The sequence below is a fragment of the Schistocerca nitens genome, chromosome 3, assembly GCF_023898315.1.
Source record: "Schistocerca nitens isolate TAMUIC-IGC-003100 chromosome 3, iqSchNite1.1, whole genome shotgun sequence".
In the NCBI taxonomy this organism is placed as follows: Eukaryota; Metazoa; Arthropoda; class Insecta; order Orthoptera; family Acrididae; genus Schistocerca; species Schistocerca nitens.
Window position 1 is genome coordinate 179,604,976 of NC_064616.1, and position 15,489 is coordinate 179,620,464.

Here is a 15,489-nt window from a genome sequence, read left to right on the forward strand (position 1 = left end):
CCAAGTAATAGAGCAATTAATTTCAGAACTGGAGGTCTGCCTACTTAACAATGGCACTGCAATACATTTCAGTACAGTCCATGGAACATACCAAGCCATAGATCTTACTGTCTGCAGCCCTAGCATCTTCACCCTTCATTCAATGGTCCACCTGTGGTGACCTCTGCAACAGTGACCACTTTACTATTACTCAGACCCATGACCAATGGAACATGCACCACGTTGGCCCTTTTGGAAAGCCAACAGGCAAGCTTTCACCTCCAAAGCAACTTTTGAAACCATTCGAGAAAAGGATATCGAAGGAGTGGTACAAAATACTATTGACACAATTATGCATCCTGCAGAACCTATGGTACCATGTTCTATCCTGCCAGTAACCTGTGCCATAATGTATGAAGAAATAGCTGCAGCTATCAGAGAGCATTGAAAGGCAATCAAGTGACAACCTTCTGCAGAACATTTAATAGCATTCAAGAGACTTTTGATGCAGGCATGGTTTTTAATACAAAAGCACACCCATCATCTCAAGTATGTACTAAATGCCTCCACATTTTTGGCCACCCATTGTACCCAGTCATTCTTGCCATCTCCCTCAATGGCAACATTTCTACTGATCCCATAGTCATTGTTGAATGTTTGGTGGCACACTTTGCCAAAGTTTCCTCGGCAGTAACTGCCATCCTAACTTCTGGAAGTGCCTAGCAGAGCAAAACTACTTATTGTTCTGTGCACATGGCCTTGAAGCATATAATGTTTCATTATTGGATGGAAATTCCATATCACCTTAGCAGTGTGTCACAACACAGCCCCTGGATCCAGTAAAATACATAATCAAATTCTTAAACACATTAGCAACAACAGCATAAAACACATCCTTCAATTTTTCAATCTAATTTTGCAGGAAGGGGATTTCCCCCCCCCCCCCCCCTTCCTCAATGGCAGGAGAGTATTATATTATCCCTATTCTGGAAACCAGGAAAAAGACCCTCAGATCCTGACTAATTATCAACCTGTCTCTCTAAGGAATGGACTGTGTAGATTATTCAAACGGATGGTCAACCAGTGACTGTGTTCATGCCTGGAAACCAGAGGGCCTTATTGCAATTTCAAAATGTCTTTAGGACACTCTGCTCCCCCACAGACCAATTGATTCATCTATAATCTCCAGAGCACAATGCTTTCACATATCACGAACATCTGCTCACTGTGTTCTTTGCCTTGTAGAAGGCATACAATAGCATCTAGCACAGACCACATGACTCTGGACTTTATCCTGCCTGGGCTACGGATGCATTGCTTACGGGTTGGCAGCTCCATCAGTACTGAGCATGTTATACCCTGTAGAATGCAGTGGTTTGTGGTTGGCAAATGGAGCTTTCCGTACAAGCCATGTTGATAACCTATTGGGGAAAGCTGATATCCCGCCATTGAGGATTCGATGCTAGCAATGTTTGGAGAACTATGTGGTCATAATGTGTCAGATGCCTACCTGTCATGGTTGTTCAAACCTTGTTTCACAACCAGAAATTCAGACTGCTTACTAGTCGCCCAAAAATGTGTAGGCAGATAGGATATGGTTGGAAGCTCTATGCCAGGACCCATAGTTGGCCCCCCTCTTTTCTGAATTTGTAGTGTTCCCTCTCAGCACTCCTTGTGGTGTGTACACTGTTCTGTGTGTCAGATGGACCTCTTTAATGGCTCTAGAAAAATGCTGATCCCAGCATTTAAATGTACCTGTTCTGTTTGGTTCTCAACAATTACTCAAATTCAACATGTATCTACATGAACGGATTGAAAGTCAGTGACAGGGTCGGATTTGCTTTTGCGCACGAAAGGGCCGTGAGAAGTGTTCTCTGCCAGGTGCATGCAGTGTATACACTACAGATTTTGTTTGCTCTACAGCACTTTAAAACTCCCACCACAAAAGACTCCCTGGTTTGTAGCAATTCAATGAGCTGCTGACAAGGCATACCTCACAAGGTAATGGTCCAACCTGATATTTCGAAACCCACCCTGAAATTTTCTATGTGGAATACAATGAACGAAATGCACTGGCTAAATTTTAGTTGCTAAAACATACTGCAAGAAGCTTTTAAAAATTGTTGAAGTTACTCATTTTTGTTCCACAAGGAACCACTTATGACAGTGGTTTGTTCATCCCTTCCTGCCTAGTGTATGATCAGCCGTGATGAGAACATAGTGCTAACGTATCTGGAATGACACAAGTGAATTTGAAGCACCTAAATCGCTCAAAAATGGCACATATCATTAATGTTTTGAATAAGAGGGAGCCGTATTGACATCTTAACTGTTGCATATGTAATTCTTACAAAAGTGACTAGCAGAGGAAAATAAATTGAGGCAGTGTTTGATGTTACATTACAGGCGACTTCTATCAATTGACTTTAATTTATTGAAATGACATATTTATTACACACAAATAATTTTATAACAATTCTGATAGCACAGTTCTTATGATCATTTTTGTATGATGTATATTTTAGTGACAGTGAAACAGTTCCTTGTTTATTCCCCATGGTAATCGCAATAAAGTGAATTGTCATTTGAATGATGAAAACATTTTCCTTACACCAGGCACACCTGACAAAAGAAGAATTAATACTTTCAGGCACATCACAGTAATTACTAATTTGATTTAGACAGAATTGTGATGGCCATTGATCTAAATGGTTCAAATGGGACTTAACTTCTGAGGTCATCAGTCCCCTAGAACTTAGAACTACTTAAACCTAACTAACCTAAGGACATCACACACATCCATGCCCGAGGCAGGATTCGAACCTGCGACCGTAGCGGTCGCGCGGTTCCAGACTGTAGCGCCTAGAACCGCTCGGCCACTCCGGCCGGCACCATTGATCTGCTTATTGTGCTGTTTACCAAGCATATGTAAAGCAGTTGGTTAAATGTACCAATGCAAATGACAGAAATTTAAGGATAATGTCCTCTTGATAAACCTCAAATAATGTTGAGCACTCGGAAATTATATCATCAGACAGTTTCCTTAAAAATAGTTTCCACAGTCAAAAGAAATCCTTATATAGAGTCACATTGGTTGTTCTGGGTGGAATCTGAAAAAAATCATCAGTCATTTTGGCATCCTGAAGGACAGAGGTATCGTTATGTCCAGGCCAAAAGTCCAACAAAAGCAATGAATAAATTTCTGCAGCTCGTTAGAAACAGTTTTGAATAAAATGTTAAAAATAATTATTTCCTATTTGTCCAGATTTTGATAGGCTGTTTATAATACTTTTGTCACTAAACAGTCCTTCTTTTTTTTATTTTTGCTCCTAATATCTTGAGGTCCATGAAGACAGATATGAAGCTACCACTGCAGTAATTCACCCACAGTTATCACTGTCGTTGTTGTTTATGAATATGTCATAGCATTCAACGATCACACAATAGGCTCTGTCATTTTTCACATCAAAATGATAAAGTAAGATTTGCTCGCAGCTCTTTTACAAAACCTGACTGATCGGTGTTAAAACACAACAAATGTTGGGATAACAGCAAGCTTCATCTTCACTCTCAAGAACAGCTCTACATAGTTCATATCTCAAGAAAACTCCTCTGAAGAACTGTTGCTCCTGTTATTTATCTAAGTTTAAGGGTTGATGTTGGAGTATTAATAGGAGTAACGGGACTTTGTGGCCAACATGTACTGTAGGTTTTTTGGAAATTTTTATTTTTTCCCAACAGTTTGGAGTTTTTCATTTTGACATTTATTTTTTACTTCATGTCAGTCTTTTTTTTTCCATTTATATGGTTCATGGTCATATTTTATGAAGAAAATCCGGGTTTCCACAATGCTTAACATTAAGCGTTAAACACAATGAATATTAACTCAGTTTAGTCTCCATTGTTAACACTTATGCTACTGCAGAAGCAACTGGTAATTATTATGTATATTAAATGCATTGCAAATTTGAGTGAACAGTAACTACTGTTTCAGAGAAACTATCAATGAAAACTGAAATTCCCTTTTCAAAATATGATTATGCAGAGTCGTGCACAGTTCTCTAGTCACCTGGGCAGCTATGAATTTGGCAGTTTTCAACATTTAAAAAAAAAAGAAAAGAAAAAAAAATACTTGCAGGGCATCTTAGCAGCTAAAATTTTGACAGGATCATTATTTTGGTGTCTTCTTCCAGTATAAAAAATTTCAGGGCATGTTTCAACATGTCGGATTGTACCATTCCCATTTCTGTGCTACTCAAAAAACAATTTGGTAACTAACATCCAAGACCTATTAGTTGACCACCTCATCAACAGTAAAACAGTTACATGCTTCTAGATACTGAGCCATGTCAGTATTCCAGGAAATGGACTCACTGGCAACGTAGCATAAGAAGTAACCTCAGGAGATGAACTTGAACTCAGAGTACTGGGCACAGACTTACGGTTACGGTTGCAGTTGCGACATCACATTTCGAAAACCTGGATATGGAATTGCAGGCTACGATAACCATCAACAAGTTGAGAGTAATCAAGGACACTACCAAGGCATGGCATAGTCCTTTTTAATTCTCTTGGAAAGGTGCCATCATACTGAGTCGGCTGCGTGTCAGCCACATCAGAGTTATCCACGAGTTCTTCTTTTGTGTCAAGAGGACTTCCCTCAATACTGCGGTGGTAGTCATCTCACAATTGCCCATATTCTCACTGTGTGTGTCCAGCTGCTGATTAGAGATGAGCAATTTACCTGTCTACCTCAGTTACTTGTGGACGATGGGTTAGCAGCTGCCCAAGTCCTACATTTTCTGAGAGAATTCAGTTTTTGTAACAAAATGTAATGTACCTCCACATTTGGTGTATGGGGTGGCTTTAAGTGGAGTATCTCTCACTGCAGCACATGCCCCAAGTGGCCTCAAGCTACATTCTCCCTTCACACTATCGTGCATTATTAAACTTTTGTGTACATATTTTATTTACCCAGCTGTTTAAGCTAATGAAGACTTAGACTCTAAGTGCCAAAGTCCTGAAAATGAGAAAAGAAATACTCATAATTGCACTATTAATGCATTTTATTTGAAACTTAAGCATATTATGGATCTTGTTCCCAAAGGATATTACAAACATTGTGCTGTAACAGCATGAAAAACTTACCGAAAGTGGAAATGCAGTGAAAATCTCTAAGTGCCACAATTCAGTACTCAGCAAAAAGACAGTAAAAATTCATTCATTCTGCTTTTGTAAAACTATATATGGTCACTATTTGCCAAGTACTGCATCATTTCAATCAAATGTTACTTATTTTCTTCACATATGTGACTTGTGACATCCAGGGCAGGTAGTTGCATTTTCTTGATGTCCTGTCCTGTACTCATACATCCTCTCTCAAAGTAGTGATACCTTCCGAAGTGTCAATTTCACTCAAGCTTCTCCTGGTTTTCACTCCATGAGGTTTATGTTTGTGTAACCATAGCCACTGTACTTTGGATATGTTTAGATTTGTCGTTTTTGTATTACAGTCTGATGCTTTCTTGAAATCTAAGAAGTGAGAGGCATTCATATTACTGATGATGATAAACGGCTTCATTTGCTGTATCATGTCTTTTACATCTTCTGGAACAATACATTTGGTAACTCAGGAATAAACATTTTGTTCAGTTATGGTGTAGGTTAGCAATCAATAATGATACCTCCCGAGCTGGACAAACTTTTACAGGAATACATTTATTACTTGAACTTATGTATTCATTCCCTCCATTTTTCAGATTTTCCTTGTTGCTGCCACAGTACCTTCTCCTTTAATTCATCATTTCTTTCCACTCCAGCTGTTGTAAATGTCTGCTGCCTCCACCATTTTATCTAACACAGGAGTAAGTTTGTGTAGAGCCTTTCATATGTTAAAAGCAGTAGCTGTGAAACCGTATGCCATCTGTTGATTATATTTGGTACTACATTTTCATTTGTGGCAATTTGGGCCTTTTATACATTACTGGGCTTGTCATGTAGCTCCTATTTCACACAAAAATTTGCAGTTTCATATTTTGGCACTTGAACCTGTTTTATTTCAATGCTTCAGTTTGCTCCATAGTCTGTACTGTCTGCATTTGCTCACCCTCGTTTCAGTGTCTCACCCCAATGACCCTTCTTGGTGGATCCTTCAGTGACCAGCTAGAGTTTTAGCTGCCTGGATGTTATCTCATTTTTAACTCTCCTGCGAAAGCTACTGTCATGCGTATTTTCAAATATGGTGACATTTCTCATTTAACATCTTCCTCTGTCATTTTCCTGTGGACCAAGTGACTGATAACCAAGTAGTTTCCTCCCTTTAAACCCTTAATAATAATAATAATAATAATAATAATAATAATAATAATAATAATAAATCATCGTCAACAACAACAACAACAACAACAACAAGCATTAGTAACTGCCAACAAGAAACTGAATACATGATTCCATTACATGGATGATAAGTTTGTGTTGTGGAGACATGGCTAAGAGGAACTAGGTCATTATTGTGTGCATCTCAGTGAGATTAATCCAAAGATTCAGTTCAGTGTTGAGGAGGAGATGGTATACAGCAAATTACATTTCCATGATGTGCTAATCTTCAAGAAAGAAAATGGTAGCTTTGGCCACATGGTATATTGCCGCGCACAGGTGTGACTTACACAGAGATTCAAATCGCCACCCACAGCAGATGGGAGGTGTTATCAAAACATTAGGTGGCATCGAGGTACATCCGTGAACCAGAGCTGCTAGATGTGGAGTTGGAATATCTGACCAATGTGTTGCTGAAGAATGGGTGTTTGTCTGCTGGGATAAAAAGAGCATTAAAACAGTCACCAAAAGATCATAATGATGTACAGGTGTCTGCAGAGCCTTTGGTTTTCCTGCTGTTCATTAAAGACGTAACTGACCACATACAAGATGCTGATGAAATATAATATCACTGTAATCTTCAAACTCGCTGTACAGATACAGGAACACCTAATGTTGGCAATGGATGCTTGTAAACCACTGTAATAAGCAGGAATTTATGGGATACTGTGTAGTTGTAGATACATGTTTGTGGATACTACTAAAAAAATGGTCAAAAAATAACAGGAAGAACACAAGGGCAATTATAGATGGGGAGAAATTGACAAATTAGCTGTTGCAGAACATGCTTTGCAGCCAGAAGACCAGTGGATTCAATTTGATAAGATTTAGGTACTGACAGTCATAAGCAGATACTATAAAAAGCTACACAGGGAGGTCAGAGATTACAGAACACTTCAGTAACTTTAATCTGAATGAGGAGGATTTGACACTACACAGTATCTGGATCCCAGTGCTGGAGAAATGGGTACCAGTCTTCCACCATGGGGTGACAGCAATACCGGATGACAACAACTGACAATGGCTAACTGCACTCAAGTTTTCAAAGCATGTGATGCCATGCCTTGGTGCTGGAGCACATGGAAACAGTGTGTGCATCAGACCTTCAAAAAAGCTAAAACTCTTCTTGGAGTTGTCATCTGCAGGCAGGAACAAACATTGTGTTTCAAGAAGAAATTCATCTGACTACAGGTAATATCCCAGGATATTTTAATAAATCTGAGCTCACAACTTATCACAGGACTGAGTATTTTGAAGAAATATGCAGATCTCTGTGGGGCTGAGGTCTTCACACGTAAGCCCTGTTTTAACTTATGAAGTAATAACAGATAAGTATTGATTTGAAAAGAAACTGGAACCTGATGTCATGTGTGTAGTAAAGGGGTGCTTTCATTTAAGGGAGTGTCTGTGAGTAGGATAATTTATGTGTGTGTCAGTACAAAAAGCTTGTAGTGACTGATTACTTAGGCTGCACATTAGACTCCATTTGTGTAGTGGTGGATTTTTTTGATGTTAAGGTTGTTAATTTGTTAATTATCATGTAGATGCACTTGAATAAGGCATTTGCAGACTATTGTGGAAAGGATAGATTGCTACTCACCATATAGAGGATGTGTTGAGCTGCAGACAGACACTACAAAAAGACTACTTAACATGTTAACTTGTGATCTGTTTTAGTAGTCATTTTGTTGTGCCTGTCTGTTATTTAACATTTCCAACTATTTCCAACCAATAGCTCAAAACATAGTATTAATACTAGGAATAAGAACAATCTACATAATGACCTAAAATCACTTACCTCTTCCAAAAAGGATTCAATATTCAGGAACACACATTTTCAATAAAGTGCCAGCAACCATTAAGAACTTGGTATCAGACAAAGCACAGTTTAGAGTTTGAAAGACTTTTTGATAGGCAACTCCTTCCTCTCTATAGAAGAATATTTTGAGGAGGACTGTTAGACTAGCTTAAGTAAAAATGTCTATTAGATTTCAGTTTTGACAGCACTTGGTTACAACAGACAAGATTAGGTTTTTTGTGTGTAATAAATGTATTAAAAGTTGCATTACTAGGTTTCATTCTCACATTATATTAATTCTGTAAATATTAGCTGTTCCAGTTTGCTGTAGTGTGTTCACATATTTTGACAATCTCCTGACAAATCATTAGGGAAGTGAGTATTATATTTAAATGTTTTATATTTTTTTGTATTATACTTCTGACTTGTTCTACATCCATGAGAATCCTCTCATTTCTGTGGCTGTGGAACGAAAACTGAATCTAATCTAAACTAATATGCTGTGTGATGAGTAGCAATACCTCCTTTCATGATATTCTTGTAATTCCTGCATTTTCTGTTGTTGCATTTGCAGAATAATAATAAATAAAGAGATTTGGTATGCCAGCTGTAGGAATGTAAACAGATTCTAACACACATTTATTTTCACAGAGAAAAGGCATTTTGGGCCATGGCTGTTAAGCTCAGTTGCTCTTTCCAAATCAGTCTTGCAAAATAATTGTCTTTGCACCACTACTAATGAAATAATAAAATAACAAAATATTCATTCTGAATTAAAATCTCCCAGGGTATTTTTTAGTTATAGTTACTAAGAAGCAACCATAACATTGGTATAACAGAAATGCGTCAGTGTTTGCCATTACCAGGTGGTGTGTTCGATAAGCAGGTGATGAGGACTTGAGAAGCTGCATACTTGGGACAAGAACATGTTAGCAGGCAACAGGTTTGTGGTCAGTGGCATGTTTGCTTGTGGTCCAGGCAGGAATGAACTTCCAGCTTAGCAGCCTCCAAGCTGTTTCATCAAGGCTAGTGTTGAAGTATTTATCCTGAAATTTAGCAGTGAAGTGTCTGCTGTCTCTACTCTGTAGTCTTGGACTAAAGCTCTACCCTAGGACGATCTCTCTTCTAGTGTTCCCCAAAGGTTTGTATGGGCTTGTCCATGTATTTGATTGACCAACTGACGTTTTTCTTTTCACCAATAGAATTATTTTAAAACAATGTTCATAGATGTTGTATTCTGCCCTCTGCATTCTACACAAAAAGGCCACACATGCTCACCAAGAATGTCTTTCTCAGAAGATATTCTTTCATTATATCAAGTTGTGCATTCTCAGCTACCTGCCAAAGCACCAAATCCTGTGGCCATGTCCTTTTGTCATCTTTACATTTGAAAATCAGTGCTTTTCTTTTTGCAAATGCCTGCTTTTGCTCCAACCCCTAACAGTAGAGCTTCCACACACACACACACACACACACACACACACACACACACACACACGGTTGTGGTCTAGGCTCAGACGATGATTTAGTTTGTTGGAAAGCTTGGGAATGTTACCAGTTTTGTTTGTATCCCTCTTGATGACTCAACGCCTTGACTGTATGGCGAGTTTTACCTTCAGGATGTATTTATGCTGCCACATCAATGCTCACCAGCATTGGGTTGCAATGATGATAAAAAAAATACTGAACCTTAATTGCACATATCGCTGCTTGCCATGATTATCACCACATGATTATGTAAAAATGGTTTGTGTTTCACACTGCGACCATCACTATGTCTCATAAAGTGTTAAGCCGTGCTCGGCTGCTCCATGATCACTCTGGCAGTGCTGTGTTTCACTGTTCCTCATCACACCGATTCTTGAAAAGCGTACATCTACATCTCAGTCTACACCTATACACCGCAAACGACTGTGAAGTGCATGGCATTGGACCATATATAAGGAATGGAGCATGGGAAAGATGACTTCTTAAACATCATTATGCAAGCTTTAATAAGATTAATCTTACCTTCACGAACAGTGCAAGATCAATAGGTAAGGAGCTGTAGTAACTCCTAGATTCTTCATTTAATAGTTATACTTGAAATGTTGTAAGTGCTCTTTTGATAGATAGTTTTTATGCATAAGGTTTTTATGCATTTTGATGTTGATTTCTCATTATCAGATATGGGACCAGTGTTACTGCTCTTCATTATTTACTTTCAATCTCTGCCAAAAGTCTTATTTGGTATGGATCCCACAGACTTGAGCTATATTTAGGATGGGTCACATGAGTGTTTTATAGGCAGTCTCCTTTGTAGATTGACTGCGTTTTCCCAGCATCGTACAAATGAAACCACTATATGAGGACAGTAATGTTTTGAGATTTACAAGTGATGATTTTAAAGAGGCACACATTTCGGCCATTTGTGGATGCAAAGCTATCTGGGACCAAAGGCATATGGATCATCATAACCACTTCATTAGGTGTAATAATTTTTGGAAATTTGTTCCTCTGTTTCTCCTTACTTGCTGTTTTCTTTTTTTTCATTAGAATATCAGCACAAAAATTTACAAGTGGCAGATATAGTATATGAAGTAGATGTGGATAAGAACAGACAAAATACTACCTCAGGAGGAGTAGGTTTATGAATTTCTCTTAAACAGTAATGGCGTTAATAATTTTGGGATTGAATCTTCATATCTAAAACTATTATGGTTCAATAATAATTAAAATAAACTGGAAAATATGTTGAGACATTCATAACTGTCTGAAAAAGTGATCTGGATAATTTTTGAAATGTTGTTAGAACTTCTGAAAGTAATTGCTCGCTACTGTGGATGGTCTACATTTAGAGTGCATCCATACCCCTTCTTTTTTCTCATTTCAGTGACCACATTTTAGGCATGAATGAACCACTACTGTTGTCATCAGATGGTTCATAGAGCGTGGTTTTTGCTTCACACACTTCATGTAATCCACTCAACAAATAACGTGAATTGCTGCAGGGTAAAGGTTCCCAGTGTGAAGCAAGATGCCTGTGTGACTATTGAGCATTGATGTTACAGTGGTGAGGCTTCAGTGTAAATGTAACAGGGCTCTCAGCCAGCAGTGAGATGTGATGTTCCAGCAGCAAGCTGCCACCATAAAAGTATCTTTACCCCTTTTATTTGTATTCCACTAAGGAGTTTACATTACCATATCACATTTTTATATTTACATTTACTCAAACCTTCATATATAAATTCATTCCCACCTTCTAATTCATTTTAATGCTATTTCTCTGTGATTTTCTCCATTTATTGATACTTTCTATTAACACAAAACAATACAAACATTCTGGCCTTGTGTTCTATTCTATTGGCCATTTAATCATTAACAAATTTCATCATATCCTGAGATGGATCATTCCTATACTGGCACTGTCTCTGTCAGACTTTATACTTTGTCTGGAATTGCTTCTTTTGTCTCTGCACATCTCTCTTCTACTCTTCCATCAAGTGTTACAGTAACCATTGTGGTCATTATTGTGGACAAATCTTTGTGTACCACTATGTTTGCCTTGGGGTGCATAAGCCAGAAAATGTAACATTATAGCATTGCACCAATCTTGACCAGACATCTTTCAGTCTAGATGACCTGCAAGAATGAGTAAGTTTGAGGCATTAGGTGGCCAAAGTCAGGCTTGAATGTGCTTCATACTTTCCATGAAATATTTTAAGTGTTACAGCTGCTTGCATGAAATGCTCCAGTTTGTTCCTGACGAATTCCCCTTAAAATCTTGGTACACTGTATTATTTGTGAGGCTGCCAACCATGTGCATTATTCACTGTCTACAATTGCCAAATTACCATCATCCTCTATTCCTCATTGATTCCTTCAATAAAAAAATATGCCTAGAGACCTCTGAGGAACACTTTTGGATTGACATTTCTGTTACACCTGTATCTTGGCAGAGGCATTTCAGCTGCTGACGTGTGAAGAAGAGTGTACCTATTTTCAGGACTGTGCTTACAGTTTGTTCAGAATACTATCTTTTATCACAGATGCCTCTTGTTTCTGGCTTCTGATCACCTCATTTCATGCTACATTAATTAGTGCAAAAGCATTGTTCAGTTGACTTACATTGGCTGCAGTTTGCATATTTATATCACTTGCTTCTGTCATCACCCTCTACCCTTTTCAACCCCCAAGATGTGCTCACTTTCTCATCATTGGACTTGCTTTATTCCAAACATGTCTTTTGGAAACTCATGCATGAAGACTGGTTTGCTTCAGTCCTCCATGCTAGTCTATACTGTCCAACCCGTGTGCTTCGCCCTGACAACATATTTCCTCATGTATAAATTGCGTACTTTCATGCATTCTATAATTTTGGTGCAGTTATGGTATAATGGTGACCAAGATCAAATTGATCATGATTGGTTGTATGACCTGTAATTGATACCTTTCTTAAATCATGAGGATGGTGTGTTCTTGACCTAAACTGGTAGTTTAATAAAGAAGGGTCATACAGTAATTGTCATATCATGATTTTCTAAGACAGTTCTCTTCATTTCTGTGTGACAATGATAATTATTAGGTTAATGACAGTCTCCAAAATAGTGCTTCCTTTTTATATGTACTATTCTAATATGGATGATGATAGAAAAAGTTATGATTATTATTTTTGTCTGTGAAATACTGGATTTGTAATTACTTATATCCTTGGTAATGTCTATGCTGACTCATTCCACATGTCAGCAACAAAATCTCAGTGTAGATCCACAGAATATGTAGAAACTTTAATAGTAATTTTTTTTTTTGTGGTTTATGAAAATTGGCCAAAATTTGCCCATTCTGTGTCCAGAATTGCAGAGGAATGTTGATGAACCAATGGTGTTGAGTGTTGTTGGGAACAAAATTGATCTGTCAGATGGGAGGAAGGTATCTAAAGAAGAGGCCTCCGCATATGCAGAGTCTATAGGTGCACGGTACTTTGAGTCATCTGCTTTACAGGATGAAGGTAATATTTTGTAAAATTTTCACTACATTAAATTACTTGCAATCCAAATAATTATAAATAAGTTGCCCAAATGTATTTAAATATCTTAATTTACAGTAATCATTTTGAAATTGACAATGCTTTCTTATATTCTATTAATTGTAATACATGATTCTTCTAATTTTTAAAAATTTTGTGCAATAATGTAGGAAAAGTACAAAACTGCAGTTTTAAATTTTCTAGATCAAAATGTGAGTTGCATGTTGAGAAATATACATGTTGACAATTTTTCACAAGTTTCTATTTGTCCCTTCAAAATTTCACAATAAAATTTTAATAAAATATTTCATAGTCACGTAAGACATTCCTGAAAATTTTGGTTTGCATAAAAGGAATATACACTGCTACCCACCATCTGCTGCTGAGAACACACATTAAAGAATTTTAAGTTTGTTAAGTTTGTTTGTAAAATAACTCATTAATATTAATATTGCTAATCAAATTGTTTAAACTATCAACTACATTGCTTCAAAGGGAAGTGAGGCAGGACAGTGACATATGGTACAATACGTAGTTAATTGTTCATGGATTGCTTTCTTAGCTTTTTAATGTCCCATGGCAGAATCTCTCTCAATGCATACACAGAATTTATAATGTTGTTAGCACTTTTAAGACTGAGAAACTCTTGTTAGATCTCATGTATAGGTATTAGGCATGCAGTTTTTGAGCTTATCCTGTTGTGGTGTGATATCAGTCAGTTGTAACACTTGTGCCATCAAATCCTTGGGTAACAGAAGAAATATTGAATTTAATTGATGAAAGGAGAAAATATAAAAATGCAGTAAATGAAGCAGGCCAAAGGGAATACAAACGTCTCAAAAATGAGATCGACAGAAAGTGCAAAATGGCTAAGCAGGGATGGCTAGAGGACAAATGTAAGGATGTAGAGGCTTGTCTCACTAGGGGTAAGATAGATACTGCCTACGGGAAAATTAAAGAGACCTTTGGAGAGAAGAGAACCACTTGTATGAATATCAAGAGCTCAGATGGCAACCCAGTTCTAAGCAAAGAAGGGAAGGCAGAAAGGTGGAAGGAGTATATAGAGGGTTTATACAAGGGCGATGTACTTGAGGACAGTATTATGGAAGTGGAAGAGGATGTAGATGAAGATGAAATGGGAGATAAGATACTGCGTGAAGAGTTTGACAGAGCACTGAAAGACCTGAGTCGAAACAAGGCCCCGGGAGTAGACAACATTCCATTAGAACTACTGACGGCCTTGGGAGAGCCAGTCATGACAAAACTCTACCATCTGGTGAGCAAGATGTATGAGACAGGCGAAATACCCACAGACTTCAAGAAGAATATAATAATTCCAATACCAAAGAAAGCAGGTGTTGACAGATGTGAAAATTACCGAACTATCAGTTTAATAAGTCACAGCTGCAAAATACTAACGCGAATTCTTTACAGACGAATGGAAAAACTGGTAGAAGCGGACCTCGGGGAAGATCAGTTTGGATTCCGTAGAAATGTTGGAACACGTGAGGCAATACTAACCTTACGACTTATCTTAGAAGAAAGATTAAGAAAGGGCAAACCTACGTTTCTAGCATTTGTAGACTTAGAGAAAGCTTTTGACAACGTTAACTGGAATACTCTCTTTCAAATTCTGAAGGTAGCAGGGGTAAAATACAGGGAGCGAAAGGCTATTTACAATTTGTACAGAAACCAGATGGCAGTTATAAGAGTCGAGGGGCATGAAAGGGAAGCAGTGGTTGGGAAAGGAGTGAGACAGGGTTGTAGCCTCTCCCCGATGTTATTCAATCTGTATATTGAGCAAGCAGTAAAGGAAACAAAAGAAAAATTCGGAGTAGGTATTAAAATTCATGGAGAAGAAGTAAAAACTTTGAGGTTCGCCGATGACATTGTAATTCTGTCAGAGACAGCAAAGGACTTGGAAGAGCAGTTGAACGGAATGGACAGTGTCTTGAAAGGAGGATATAAGATGAACATCAACAAAAGCAAAACGAGGATAATGGAATGTAGTCAAATTAAATCGGGTGATGCTGAGGGGATTACATTAGGAAATGAGACACTTAAAGTAGTAAAGGAGTTTTGCTATTTAGGGAGTAAAATAACTGATGATGGTCGAAGTAGAGAGGATATAAAATGTAGACTGGCAATGGCAAGGAAATCGTTTCTGAAGAAGAGAAATTTGTTAACATCGAGTATAGATTTAAGTGTCAGGAAGTCGTTTCTGAAAGTATTTGTATGGAGTGTAGCCATGTATGGAAGTGAAACATGGACGATAACTAGTTTGGACAAGAAGAAAATAGAAGCTTTCGAAATGTGGTGCTACAGAAGAATG

The 15,489-nt window shown here is 37.8% G+C and overlaps 1 protein-coding gene across 3 annotated transcripts in view; it reads left to right on the top strand.

Moving 5' to 3' along the window:
• The window catches only part of LOC126248123 (ras-related protein Rab-21), a 132,307-nt gene that overhangs the window by 61,967 nt on the left and 54,851 nt on the right, over window positions 1-15,489 (top strand). For all 3 annotated transcript variants that reach the window (XM_049948808.1, XM_049948806.1, XM_049948807.1), the window contains exon 4: window positions 12,984-13,139. In XM_049948808.1, the coding sequence (XP_049804765.1) occupies window positions 12,984-13,139 (156 nt within the window). The remainder of the gene's footprint in view (window positions 1-12,983; window positions 13,140-15,489) is intronic.